We start from the raw sequence: 15804 nt of genomic DNA on the forward strand, positions 1-15804 counted from the left end.
CAAGATATTTTATCTGAAAATTGTCGGAAATAATATTTCCCACAAGCTTCATTACAATTTGACAGGTCACACATTGAGACGATGTCGGGAAAAGTCAGACAGAAAACGTCTGCAAATGCAGCGGATTCCGCTACTCAAAATATAAACGAAAAAATATTGAAGGAGTGTCATGGTCTTTACACCGATCCGGAAAGTGGTAAGCAGATATCTTCACGATCTTATTTGGAAAATTATGGTATCCAGTTGTGTGTGAACGCAATGGGCAATATAACAACCAGAATTCTGTATAAAAAATGATGACTACGCATGGAGCAAAGGGTGTGACGTGTTAAAAATCTTAGTTATGTTACCTTATTTAATGTTAAATAAAGGGGGCAGAAGAGTGTCATAGTTTCCATTGATCACGACTTAATGAAGTGACCGGATAAAGACCTATGCTCAGCTATTTTTAGCAACATTAAGCGTTGCATGGTTGTTTAACAGCTGACTGGGGTCAAATTGTCAGCGATCTCGGAGTACTGAAAATCACAGTGTGGAATATTCATTGTAAGGAAATGATTTTTGGAAGTCAATAATGTGAATTTTCTAACAATTCATGACAATTCATATTTTTTATAGAAAAGTGTGTAGATTCTTCTAGTGGGTTTTAAAAAGGATGTGTCCTATATATAGGACAAAACAGTGGCAATCAGACGACTGCTTTTGAGGAATGCACTGATTCATTTTGTACTTAATAACTTAGTGCAACACACTGAAACTTATTTTAATTAAAGAATCAATTTTTTGTAATGCATTTGTCCAACATGATAAATCACTGTTTCAAGTCAGAATGTCCCTGACTGATGAACCATTTAAAAGTCAATTTTTAATTTAAGAATCATCAATTTAGCATGTTCTAAATATCATTTTGATGTATCATTTTGTTTGTTATGGAAGAATCCATACAGCAAGTTCTTGAGATTCAAATATGCTATATGTATATAATGTTTTCTATGGTTGTACGGCAAGTCGTATTGTGTCATTACTCATCCCTGCAAATTTAAAAACAACAACAAAACTTTCACACTAGCGTTTGGTAATTTCAGCTTTTTTTTGTTGAGTTGGGAAAAGTATAGGTACCCGTCTAATGTGAAAAATAATAGCGAAATCCAGAAAAGGGGAACATTCTAGTACTAGTAGTGTAATCCTTAAAAAGGGAAATAGGCTTCTTGAAATTAGTAATTTTGGGTCTAAATATTTTTTTATGCTTAATTGCATATACCTGTTAAATAATCATTTGTATGCATGCCAAATTTACAATGTTGTACTATTAAGTTGGTTAAAAGAATAAAAATAAAAAGGACAAACACAATAGTTGATAACATGCTAGACTTTTCCAATACAGAAAAGTCAACCTCTTAGGAGCAGAAGTCTAGACGCATGCTTCAATCAATAGTTTCCCTTTACACATGTTTGCAACAAAACTACTGTACAGGATCAGTTTGTTGGTGGTTTTGTCTTTATAATAATTTAATAACCTAAAATAAATTATGCCATTGCATTTAAAGTTTGGCACTTCTTAGTTTAATCATTGCTCTGAATAATTTAGTAGTTTAATAAATTATCTGATTGTAAACCAATAATGCTTATCCTGGATTCATAAACAAGGTGAGTAATGTCATGATGTTACAGTGAAAATTGAAGAAGGAAAGCATTTGTAAAATTGAATTTATCTAGTGTTGACAAATTCTAGTTATAAACTGTTATAAAAATAAGATCATATCTGCTCATATGTTTACAATGTAATGTAAGATGTGTTAAAATATACTGCCCCCCCCTATCTATTATAAGAAATTCAGACTTCTATTTTGTCAATCAAATATAGTATATCCTTAATGTTGTGCATTTTCTTCCTCCCCACAGTATGATTCAAACTATATCTACACCTAAACCACATCTTTTGATGAAACATCATTCTCTTAAAGTTTTTTAATCATTCTGGTCAAATAAATATTTAGTGCAATAGCGCTAAAAATGTTTTATGTGTGAAAACTTAAGAAATCCCTGAAACTTCAAGGCTCAGAGGTTTGAGATTTTTAGCTCACCTGAGCACAATTTGCTCATGGTGAGCTTTTGTGATCACCTTTCGTCCGTCGTGCGCCGTCAACATTTGCCTTGTTAACACTCCAGAGGCTACATTTATTGTCCAATCTTCATTAAATTTGGTAAGAAGAATGGTCTCAATGATATCTTGGATGAGTTCGAAAATCGTTACGTTTGCTTGAAAAACATGGCTGCCAAGGGGCGGAGCATTTTTCTTATATGGCAATAGTAAAACGTTGTTAACACTCTAGAGGCCAAATTTATTGTCCAATCTTCACAGAAACTTGGTAAGAAGATTCATCCCAATAATATGTTGGACGAGTTTGAGAATGATGCCAGTTGGTTGAAAAACATGGCAGCTAGGGGTGGGCATTTTTCCTTATATGGCTATAGTAAAACCTTGTTAACACTCTAGAGGCCACATTTATTGTCCGATCTTAATGAAACTTGGTCAGAAGATTTGTCCCAATAATATCTTGGACATGTTTGAAAATGGTTCCGGTTGCTTAAAAAAACCCATGGCCACCAGGGGGCGGGCATTTTTCCTTATATGGCTATATATGGCTTAAGTTTGTAAAACCTTGTTTACACTCTAGAGGCCAAATTTATTGTTCGATCTTCATGAAACTTTGTCAGAAGATTCAGCCTATATATATCTTGGCAGAGTTTGAAGATGGTTTGGGTTGGTGGAAAAACATGGCCACCAGGGGGGCGGGGCATTTTTCCTTATATGGCTATAGTTAAACCTTGTTTACACTCTTGTTAAATATTCTCATAGTTTAAAGTAGTAATAGTTATTTCTCAGAAAAATTCTTAAGGGAGAAAAAACTGTTAATAACTTGGAATTGTTTGAATTCAATCATGAATGCACTCTTCATAACTCCATCTGACCCTTATCAACTGCCAGAGCACAAATCAATACACATCTCTGAGTGAACCTTTTTAGCTCACCCGATTGCTCAGGTGAGCTTTTGTGACTGGTCTTTGTCCGTCCGTCCGTCCGTAAACATTTGCTCGTAAACACTCTAGAGGCCACATTTCTTGTCCCATCTTCATGAACTTGGTCAAAAGCTTTACCCCAATAAAATCTCGGCCGAGTTCGAAACTGGGTTGTGCCGGGTCAAAAACTAGGTCACAAGGTAAAAAAAAAGAAAAACCTTGTAAACACTGTAGAAGTCACATTTTATGTTCAATCTTCATGTAACTTTGTCAAAATGTTTGTCTTAATGATATCTTGGTTGAGTTCAAAAGTGGTTCCTTTTTGTTGAAAAACATGGCCGCCAGTGTGCGGGGCAGTTTTCCTTATTTGGCTTTAGAGAAACCTTGTAAAGACTCTAGAAGTCACAATTTTTGCCCAATGATCATGAAAAATGGTCAAAACATTGGTTTTATTGATTTCTTGGACGAGTTCGAAAATGGTCGAGATCGGTGAAAAAACATGGCCGCCAGGGGGTGCGGCAGTTTTCTCTATATGTTTACAGTAGACTCTGCCAATACCGGACTCTCTGAATACCGGAACTCTCCCGATTCCGGACGGTCGGGCCAGTCCCGTATTTTCTCCTTCTATTTCTTTGTTCAAAAATGTTGAATAAACCGAACTCTTTAAAAACCGGAAACCGAACGGGTATCTCCGTAAATTTGGTCATTTTCAACGTAAAATACATTGAGTATACCGGACGGTCTAAATTCTCAAGATGCCCGAGGCATGAAAATAACAATACCTAGTCAGCAAAGCTAGTGCGGTGTCACACATTTTGCTCGCGCAATTATCGATAATCGGATTAAACATACCATAAAGGTGTCAAGTTGTTACCGCGCTATGGGATTAAGTAATGTAAAACAAACTGTGAATGTCTATAATAGAGGTGCGGCAACACCAAAAAGTGATTGACTCGATCGTTTTATTAATTATTTATTATGGCCTATGATAAACAATTTAATTAAAAAATTAATGCATGCCGTTGCGACAATCACTTTCTTGTGATCTTCTCGGGTATTTTAAAAGATCTTATAGCCATGTTTTTAACAATGAAATGGTTGTTTGTTTGTTTGTCAGATAAACTGTTAGAAATATGACTGTTAAATATCCATCCATCTGTATGCAAATTCATCCATTGCCGTTTACACCATCTCTGAAGGCAGAAAGCACCACGCTCACTTTGGGATTAATCAAAACAAGTCGGTATGGAATTTTTTTTACTTTTAATCGATTAAAAACACATTTTTTAAGAATGCAATTAACATCATCAGTACCTGCGTACAGTTATCAAATGGTACATGTAAATGTATATGGTTTGTTTTATTTTTATGTGATTCTGTACACAATGCATACCATGTATATTTCGGCAATATGCATACTCTTGGTAAACCGGAACTCTCTGAAAACCGGACGATCAGGCCGGTCCCGAGACCGTCCAGTTTACAGAGAGTCTACTGTATAGTGAAAACATGGGAACACTCTAGAAGTCACATTTTTGGTCCAATGTTCATGAAATTTGGTCAGAACATGTGTTTTTTGGATATGACATTTGATTACGAAAATGGTTCGGAGCAGTAAAAAAGCATGGCCGCTGGGGGGGGGTCATTTTCCTTATTATGCCCCCCCCCTTCGAAGAAGAGGGGGTATATTGCTTTGCACATGTCGGTCGGTCGGTCTGTCGGTCGGTCCGTCCACCAGGTGGTTTCCGGATGATAACTCAAGAACGCTTATGCCTAGGATCATGAAACTTCACAGCTACATTGATCATGACTCGCAGATACCCCCTATTGAATTTCAGGTCACTAGGTCAAAGGTCAAGATCACGATGACCCGAAATAGTAAAATGGTTTCCAGATGATAACTCAAGAATGCTTATGCCTAGGATCATGAAACTTCATTGGTACATTGATCATAACTTGTAGATGACCCCTATTGATTTTTAGGTCACTAGGTCAAAGGTCAAGGTCACGATGACCCAAAACAGTAAAATGGTTTCCGGATGATAACTCAAGAACGCTTAGGCCTAGGATCATGAAACTTCATAGATACATTGATCATAACTTGTAGATGACCCCTATTGATTTTCAGGTCACTAGGACAAAGGTCAAGGTCACCATGACCCAAAATAGTAAAATGGTTTCGGGATGATAACTCGAGAACGCTTAGCCCTAGGATCATGAAACTTCATAGGTCTATTGATCATGACTCGTAGATGACCCCTATTGATTTTCAGGTCACTAGGTCAAAGGTCAAGGTCACGTTGACCCGAAATAGTAAAATGGTTTCCAGATGATAACTCAAGAACGCTTATGCCTAGGATCATGAAACTTCATAGGTACATCGATCATGACTCGTAGATGACCCCTATTGATTTTCAGGTCACTAGGTCAAAGGTCAAGGTCACGGTGTCCTGAAATAGTAAAATGGTTTCTGGATGATAACTCAAGAACGCTTATGCCTAGGATCATGAAACTTCATAGGTACAATGATCATGACTCGCAGATGACCCCTATTGATTTTAGGTCACTAGGTCAAAGGTCAAGGTCACGGTGACCTGAAATAGTAAAATGGTTTCTGGATGATAACTCAAGAATGCTTATGCCTAGGTTCATGAAACTTCACAGGTATATTGATCATTACTGGCAGATGACCCCTATTGATTATCAGGTCACTAGGTCAAAGGTCAAGGTCACAGTGCCAAATACCTTATTCACACAATGGCTGTCAAGGTCACAGTGACTCAACTTAGAAAAATGGTTTCTGGATGATAACTCAAGAATGCCTACGCCTAGGATCATGAAACTTCATATATATATTGATCATGACTCGCAGATGAAATAATGATGAAACTTGACCAGGATGTTTGTCTGGACAATATCTAGGTCAAGTTTGACATTTGGTAAAGATTGAATGAACCCACTCCTCTCAGGTGAGCGAACTAGGGCCATCTTGGCCCTCTTGTTGTACTATTTTTTGATCAGTATTTTGATACCTTGTTGTGCTATTTCTTTGATGTGTGGCACCATAGATAAGAGAAGATATCATTTTTGAGGCACACTGTTTATTGACAAGGTCTTAATTTTTGTGTGTGATTATCAAAGATTTGTGTTTTAAAACAGATGTATGGATGTTTTAATTGGAAATATAATTGCAAGGTGAGTCTGAAGATAGTTCATGTTTGTTTAAAAACAAGGCTCCCAGGGAGGTGGTATTTTTTTGTGTATGTCTACAGTTGTTTATAGTGGAACATTGTGAATACTTTTAGTCACATTTTAGTTTAATCTGAATGACACTTGCTGAGCAAAATGTTGTTATTATATCTTGATTTAGTTTACTCAATTAGTTTAAAAAATATCATCTTCAAATATGGTGACAATCTTTATGAGCATAATTTTTTTTGCTCATGTTGAACTAATGTGATCACCTTTTGTCAATTGTCTGTCTTCCATTGTGCATCATGAATATTAGCCTTGTTAAAACTGTAGAGGCCACATTTATTGTCAGATCTTCATGAAACTTTGTCAGAAGATTTGTCCCAATGATATCTTGGACAAGTTCAAAAATGGTTAAGGTCTGTTGAAAAACATGGCTGCCAGTGGGCCATTTGTTGTTCATTCTTCATGAAACCGGTCATTTCTTGTTATATCAGGTGAGCGATTTTGGGTCTTTCAGGCCCTCTTGTTTTCACAATTTTCAGAAGTTCATGACTCATTTTTTCACAATTTAAAAAATTTAGCGACTCATTTTTAGCTCACCTGAGCACAACGTGCTCATGGTGAGCTTTTGTGATCGCCTTTTGTCCATTGTGTGTCGTGCGCTGTGAATAGTGTGGCGTCAACATTTGCCTTGTTAACTCTCTAGAGGGCACATTTATTGTCCAATCTTCATGAAATTTGGTCAGAAGATTGGTCCCAATGATATCTTGGATGAGTTTGAAAATGGTTACGTTTGCTTGAAAAACATGGCTGCCAAAGGGTGGGGCATTTTTCCTTATATGGCTATAGTAAAATCTTGTTAACACTCTAGCTGCCACATTTATTGTCTGATCTTCATGAAACTTGGTCAGAAGATTCATCCCAATAATATCTTGGATGAGTTCCAAAATGATGCTGGTTGGTCGAAAAACATGATGGGGCGGGGCATTTTTCCTTATATGGCTATAGTAAAACCTTGTTACCGTGATTTTTTTCACCCAATTGGGAACGGGTCAGGTACTCATGCCATTGGGAATTTTTGCGTCGTGAAATCAATTTGGGAAAAAAAAACGAGTCGCAAAATCTTCCAATTGGGAAAAATCAAGTTGTGCATTGTACCAATTAAAGAATGGTATTTGAATGACTTTGTTTAACTTTTGTCAGCTTTAAATGACACAGGAAAGCAACATAAACTTGTATTAACCGTCTATGACTGCATTTGAAACAAAACACAATCATAATGCATGGAACATCTAGTATATCTATCACTGTTTATCCAAATACTATACATGTCCGAAATATCGTTTTATGTACACTTTATGTGCCTTACCTGTTTGACTTTAATAATCCAAATTTTCCTTGCTGTTTTTTGGTTTAACAAACCTTATCAAATGTTTGCTAAATCCAGTTACTGCTTTCTTCATTATTGAATCACCATTACTTGTAATTTAAATCGCCAGCTTTGAATTGAACGCGGGTTGAATGTTGTCTGCCATTTGCAATGTCGAAGGTCATGACGTAGCAATTTAATTCTACTCAGATAATTTATATCTAATTGAGGAAATTTGTTTTTCTCAATGTTTATGTGTAGTATTATTACTTGTTAGTATAAAATATTAACTGTGATTTCAGTTTATATAAGATGGGCGTTGCTCGTAATTATCGGTGGAAAACAAACTGACAAAGCTCGCTTCACTTATATCTAATACAGTAGTGGATCTACGTAATGAATAAACCTTTGATCAATTTTGTTTTCTTTAATTATTTTTGCCGAATTTCTTTAACCGTGCCCAAAGACCTGCAATTATCGGATGGTCAATCAATTAGCACGTTATTATTTGACAACTTTCTGCGCACGCGAAATGGCATGAGTGTTAGTGTTGTTGCAGCAATCAATATTAAGCAACTGCTTTGTCACTGTCAATAAGCAATCTGTGCGGCGGGTAAATTGTGTAACCTTTAGATAAACAACAAACAATAACTTGCTAATCACCTGCGGGCCGTAGCACGCCTTGAATAGCAAAAATAATCTGGGGGCTTGATTTTCACTTTTCCGGTCTTGCTTACTAAAAAAATCGGGCGACTTGATCTTAGCTTTTCTGGGCTCATAGGGCGAAATCATCGGTGTTAGAGCGAAATTTAATTTCAAATGTTACGTTAAATGCTTAAACCAGTCAATGATTGAGAAGTCAAATGGGCCGCAAGTTAAAATGGTCTCGAAATACGTCAACTTGGCGTTTTGGGCAATTGTTTACTTCGATGTTTTTTGGGGTTTTTTTAGCTCCAAAGGCCAGCTTATGTCATGGTCCTGTGTCTGTTGTGTGTGCGTGCATGCGTGCGTCCGTGCGTTAACTTTTTCTTTAAACATCTTCTTCTCCTAAACTACTGGTCCAATTCTGATGAAATTTCTCAGGAATGTTCCTGTGGTGAACCTCTTTTAAATTTGTTTAAATTATGCCCTTGGGGTCAAATTTGACTTTGCCCCTGGGGGTCAAAGAATTGAAAATTTGCTTATATAAGGCCTATTTTGTGCAAACTTAAAAAATCTTTTTAACCATAACCATTGGGCCTAGGGCTACCAAATTTGCTATGTAGTGACATCTTTAAGTCCTCTACCAAGTTTGTTCAAATTATGCCCCTGGGGTCACATTTGACCCTGCCCCGGGGGGTCAAAAAATTGAACATTTGCTTATATAAGGCCTATTTTGTGAAAACTTTAACAATCTTTTTGTCCATAACCATTGGGCCAAGGGCTACCAAATTTGGTATGTAGTGACATCTTATTGTCCTCTACCAAGTTTGTTCAAATCAAGCCCCTGGGGTCAAATTTGACCCTGCCCCAGGGGGTAAAAAAATTGAAAATTTGCGTATATAAGGCCAATTTTGTGAAAACTTTAAAAATCTTCTTGTCCATAACTATTGGGCCTAGGGCTACCAAATTTGGTTTGTAGTGACATCTAATAGTCCTCTACCAAGTTTGTTCAAATTATGCCCCTGGGGTCAAATTTGACTCCGCCCTGGGGAGTCAAAAATCGAAAATTTGCTTATATAAGTCTTACTTTGTGCAAACTTTAAAAATCTTCTAGTCCATAACCGAATGGCATAGGGCTACCAAATTTGGTATGTAATGACATCTTATAGTCCTCTACCAAGTTTGTTCACATTTAAAGCCCCTGGGATCAAATTTTTTCAACCCATGCGCATTGCACGCTTTTTTCGCACAAAAAAACACTGGAGCGATACAGGGCCATCATGGCCCTCTTGTGTCGGAAATTTGGACGGGTCCGGTACATTTTGGGAACAGGTCCGTAGGTCATTGGGAACAGGTCCGTTTACCGGACCCGTCCAAAGAAGGAAAAAAAATCACTGCTTGTTAACACTCTAGAGGCCACATTTATTTTCCATTTTTCATGAAACTTGCTCAGAAGATTTGTCCCAATGATATCTTGGATGAGTTAAAAAATGGTAACCTTTGCTTGAAAAACATGGCTGCCAAGGGGCGGGGCATTTTTCCTTATATGGCTTTAGTAAAGTCTTGTTAACACTCTAGAGGCCACATTTATTTCCAATCTTCATGAAAATTGGTCAGCAGATTCATCCCAATAATATCTTGGACGAGTTCCAAAATGATGCCGGTTGGTTGAAAAACATGGCCGCCAGGGGGCGGGGCATTTTTCCTTATATGGCTATAGTAAAACCTTGTTAACACTCTAGAGGCCACATTTATTGTCCAATCTTCATGAAATTTGGTCAGAAGATTTGTCTTATTGATATTTTGGATGAGTTCGAAAATGGTTACGTTTGATTGAAAAACATGTCTGCCAAGGGGCAGGGCATTTTTCCTTATATGGCTATAGTAAAATCTTGTTAACACTCTAGAGGCCACATTTATAGTCCGATCTTCATGAAACTCGGTCAGAAGATTCATCCCAGTTATATCTTGGGACGAGTTCAAAACTGATACTGGTTGGTTGAAAAACATTGCTGCCAGGGGGCGGGGCATTTTTCCTTATATGGCTATAGTAAAACCTTGTTAACACTCTAGAGGCCACATTTATTTTCCGATCTTCAAGAAACTTGGTCAGAAGATTTTTCCCAATAATATCTTGTTATCTCAGGTGAGCGACTTTGGGCCTTTCATGCCTTCTTGTTTAAAAAAGTGAGGGGGCCATGCAGGGCCACTTGACAAAATCAGGAAAAAAGGCCTGTTAGCAGCATATACTTCTGTAATAATGTTGAAAGAAGTTTGCTTTTCCGATGTAGATCAAATTTATCAGCTCAAAAATCCTCTTGAAGGAAATCTTGGCTCTGACCGATTATGGCAGGATTATGATAAATTACTGTTAATAATCTTTATGAATGTATAAAACTTTTATCAACAAATTGGTGCAGGCAAAAATAAGTATTGGCACCATAATCTTGTTCTGTGTCCATTTGTCAAGCATATGTTTTTTGGTCATCCAGGTCTGTCATACATGTAGTTTAGCTATTCTCATTCAATAATATAAAACATATTCTTTCAGATTTTCTATTTTTTACACATAAATAAATAAATTCATAGATTGCTTATTATAATATGTTCTAAGTATATTGTTCTTCATATTTTTTTGCTAAAACAGTTATATAAAACATAACGTCTACTTTTGTTAGACAAATGTGTATATACCTTTGCATTTAGACATCCAAGGTTTATTGCAAGATGTTTAACTCTTTCAACCCTGTATTAGTTTTCTATAAGAATACCCTTCAACCTGGAATAAATTGATTGGAACTGAGAAATACATCATATGTTCATAATTCCTTTATTTCAGCAAAAACAAAGCATTTTTACTGTAACAAACCATACATTTTCGGAAAGGTCATACATGCATCTACATAAGCAGAAAAACAATAATTTGATTTTATTCATATTTACCTGGTTTTTAAGGTGAGAAATCTAATTAACAGGTAAAAATTCAATAATTTAAAGAAATAATCATAATAAAACATCAATTAATTTCAAAATTATTTCTATACAATTGGTTTACAATATCTAGTGTAAAAAGATAAAAGTGTTCTTGTTTAAAACCTTGAATTTATAACTTTAAGATATATAAGATTAATTAAGTACACAGGTAAATTGGCAGAACTAAGAAATACATCATATGTTCATAATTCCTTTATAACAGCGAAAACAAAGCATTTTTCTATAACAAGCCATACATTTTTAGAAAGTTTATACATGTATCTATATTATCACAAAAACAATAATTTGATTTTATTCATATTTACCTGGTTTTTCAGATATCTAATTAACAGGTAAAAATTCAATAATTTTTAAGAATAATCATAATAAAACATCAATTCATTTCAAAATAAGTTCTATACTATTGGTTTACAATATATAGTGTAAAAAGATAAGTGTCCTTGTTTAAAACCTTGAATTTATAACTTTAAAGGATTAATTTAGTACACAGGTAAAATGGCAGTTGCTTAAATTTCATTCATTTTTAATACTCAAATAAGCAGCATTGTTGAACAAATCATGGTTGTCAATACAACATGTTACTGTACACAATATACAATAGGCGAAAAATATTTTCTGAGTTTTCTGACCGACTTCGCCCAGCGGATCTCTTTCGCAGTCGTGAAGTTCCCACAAGCGCATGTGCCAGATCCAATTTGAAGGACATCATGTCACGTTTCCTTTTTCCTGGAGCCTTCTGGTCTCTGATTGTTCCTTCTATGGTGTATGCATTGTAAACTGAAAGTTCCAACAATTTGCGCTCAATTTTATGATACCACCGCATGCTTTTTTTTTATTTGTTAAGCCTCGTCATTTGGTCGTTGCGGTTGACACCACCCATGTATATTCCATATTCCTCGACACACGGAGTTGATGGTAGACGCTGTATCGTCCCATCTTTATTTTTTCTTGAGGTAGTTAGCTGATCCAGTTCTGGCATGTGGGCAGTAGACAGAAAGTACACCATTTTATTGTCTTTCCATGAGGTAACTACTAAACTTCCACACTGCATCCAGTCAAAGTGGCCCCGTGGTAGCTGTCGTGCCTCGGCTTTTGTCTTCACCAGTTCCTGTGGATAACCGTGCCTATTGGTCCTCACTGTCCCGCAGATGTAGATTTCCTTGGAGGCCAGGAAGTGGGCAAGTTTAGGACTGGTGTAGAAGTTGTCGGTATAAATGGTGTAACCCTTCCCAGCCAGGTCCTTGGTTAGGTCGATGACCACCTGTGCGCTCAGTCCAAAACCTGGTTGATCTGTAAACAAACCAATCAAAATGTGTAGAATAAAATAAAATCACTGTGTTGTTTCCTGTAATAAAATACCAGTTATATTTATAATGGTTCTTCAAGTAATACTGAAAGAAACATTGTGTGACTCCTTTGGTGTGTATTTTTTATATTATTGTTTTTATACGCCCGTATAAAATACGGGACGTATTATGTGAAACCCCTTGGCGGCGGGCGGCGGGCGGAAGGCATCACTTTGTCCGGACTCTAATTCAAATTGTATTCATCCGATCTTCACCAAACTTGGTCAGCAGTTGCATCTAGTTGATATCTAGGCCAAGTTCGAATATGGGTCATGCCGGGTCAAAAACTAGGTCATAGGGTCAATAAGTGCATTTTCAAAGGGGCCACTTTGTCCGGACTCTATTTCAAATTGTATTCATCCGATCTTCACCAAACTTGGTCAGCAGTTGCATCTAGTTGATATATAGGCCAAGTTCGAATATGGGTCATGCCGGGTCAAAAACTAGGTCATAGGGTCAATTAGTGCATTTTCAACGGCGCCACTTTGTCCGGACTCTAATTCAAATTGTATTCATCCGATCTTCACCAAACTTGGTCAGTAGTTGCATCTAGTTGATATCTAGGTCAAGTTCGAATATGGGTCATGCCGGGTCAAAAACTAGGTCACAAGGTTACTTAGTGCATTTCAAGCATTTAGCATGGTGTCCGCTCTCTAATTGAAGTAGTTTGCATCTGATCATCACCTAATTTGGTCAGAAGTTGAGTCTAGATGATATGTAGATCAAATTCGAATATGGGTCATGCCGGGTCAAAAACTAGGTCACGATCGGACACATAATGAATTTCAAGCATTTAGCATGGTGCCCGCTCTCTAATTGAAGTAGTTTTCATTTGATCTTCACCAAATTTAGTCAGATGTTACATCTAAATGATATCTAGGTCAAGTTCAAATATGGGTCATGCCGGGTCAATAACTAGGTCTCGAGGTCACTTAGTGCATTTCAAGCATTAAGCATGGTGTCCAAAACCTCCGAACGGGCGTATCTTGTGACAGTTTGGCACTCTTGTTTAATTATGTGTCTTCATATATTTGTGTTGTACACAATAAATTTGATATAACTATTGTTCAAACTTGTTGTTTTCAAACGATAAAACAAATAGCAATAACTATAATTTAAATAAAACAATTTTATTATAGAAGCAATTTAAATGAAAGTTTCAATTTTAAAACTTATATTGCGTAGTTACCTGAGTAGCCCGTTTGCCAACGTAAACATCAAAGTTCCAACAGTAGGCTGAAATGGAGTTGGCAGCCATCCACATCTTGATGCCAAATTTTACAGGCTTGTCCTTCATATATTGCTTGATACCAAGACGTCCTTTGAATGGCACCATGGACTCGTCTACACTCGTCTGTTCATGGGGCACATATATAGACTTGAATTTCTTTCTCAGAGTGTCCAGCATGTATCGGACCTTGAACAGTTTGTATGTATGGTTGTTAGTTTCATAATGTGAAGTGAAGGTATCGCTTGATCTGGAAGAATCGCTCTTTTGTGATCACTTCTGGAATTTTTGACCCAAGCATGAAATGAGTGTCTGTACTGTCCTTAAAAAACATTTCATTTCTGTCAAACTTCACTATATCCATCATCAACATAACACCATAGAACACCATGATGTCAGTGATAGTTACATCTGTCTATGGAGTTTTGTGTTCTTCCGGATTAGCTGCACGTTTTCTTTTGGGCATTTAGGTTTGTACAGTCTGTTATGTGTTGAAATATTTCATTTGAGTAGAACACTTGGAAAAGTTCTAAGGGGGAGGCAGAAGTGTCATATATTCTGACAGGGCCTGGAACTTCCTCAAACTTCTTTATGCAGCATACACTGTAGGAACTGTTCCACTCAAACACATCAGGTGTTTCATAATTCCCCAAAAAGTTGACGTCACCTGTATCGTTATCTGGATTGTTTTCAAAATTTTGCAAAACACTATTCAATTGTTGTCTGTCATTTTCATCTAAATGATGCAAGTCAAAATCACCTATTTGATCAATAAATTCGTCATCCGACCACTCATCTGAAGAAATTTCACCGTCCGCCATTGTTATAACCAGTGTGTTGTTTTTATTCTCGATTAAACACGTTTAAAATTAATATTTTTCATTCTTTTCGGTAAACACGGAAGTAACAATCGGCCATAATCCACGCTAACGTTTGTTCTCGCTGATAAACGTGATTTACTTGTGTGAGTCAGACAAAGAAAGGTTAAATATCGGAACACCCGCTATGGCGGGCTATCGTGGTGAACGTTGTAAACTACGGCTGCCCGCTGTGGCGGGCTACGGAGTTGAAAGAGTTAAAGTCTAGATTTTACGACCTTGTAAACAAGAAATGTAACACTAAAACATGCTCAAGTTATTTGACATGTAGCTATTCTCAAGTGATGTTAGCAAATTCATAAATATTAAAATACTGGTGTTGTTTAAAGATTTTAAGATTTGAAATTTATTATAAACGTTTTAGCTTGATACATACATGTTTTGTAATAATATAGAAATTAAACTTTAACGAATGCAATTAATGATCTTATTTCTTGAAACTTGTTGAAATTTTGCACTCACATTCAACATGATAATTTCATAGCTAAGCAATGACTTGAATGAGAAAATAAGAAAAGAAGAAAATGCATTATCATTATAAAAGAGATTGAAAGTGATAGATATTCTGAAGTGTCTAAAACAGTTGTCAAGATAACATAACAATCTCATGGAGAAAGAAAGGTGCAGAAGCAAGGGCATAGGCACTTATATTGGTCATTGTCATTCAGTAAAATTTCAGATATATTGTTATGTCAGCTTGATAAATCCTCTAAATGATACCAAGGAATATATAGAAAAGTAAGGAGGCATTATTATTAATAATTTAACAGACCTCTAAAAGTCGGAACTGTTTCCTTTTTCAGGGCTTGTAAAGATTGGTGAGAGTCTCAATTTAACTTTGCTGACACCTCGTAAGAAAATCACAGTGCTGCTACTTGGAAACCACTCGGCAGGAAAGAGCTCCTTTATTAATTGGTAAGCAAAATACATGCAAAATCTGTTTCTGTGAAAGAAACAATATCACCAGGATTAACCCTTTCCCAATCAGTAGCAAAGTGAAAATAGCTGTATGCAAAAGGCATAAAAATAGAACAGGCTTGAGTAACTTGCAGGCTGTTCAGGCTTTATGCTGTGTGCTACTGATCAGTATCTTAGAGTGTGACATTAAGCCTTTAAAACATAAATGTGTTA

At 36.5% G+C, this 15804-nt stretch overlaps 1 protein-coding gene across 1 annotated transcript in view; it reads left to right on the forward strand.

Moving 5' to 3' along the window:
• LOC127855478 (uncharacterized) overlaps positions 1 to 15804 on the forward strand; it is a 138707-nt gene that overhangs the window by 365 nt on the left and 122538 nt on the right. Inside the window, exons 2-3 of the mRNA XM_052391096.1 lie at positions 66 to 196; positions 15477 to 15588. Coding sequence (XP_052247056.1) covers positions 82 to 196; positions 15477 to 15588 — 227 coding nt within the window. The 5' untranslated portion in view covers positions 66 to 81. The remainder of the gene's footprint in view (positions 1 to 65; positions 197 to 15476; positions 15589 to 15804) is intronic.

Source organism: Dreissena polymorpha, chromosome 1 (genome assembly GCF_020536995.1).
Source record: "Dreissena polymorpha isolate Duluth1 chromosome 1, UMN_Dpol_1.0, whole genome shotgun sequence".
In the NCBI taxonomy this organism is placed as follows: Eukaryota; Metazoa; Mollusca; class Bivalvia; order Myida; family Dreissenidae; genus Dreissena; species Dreissena polymorpha.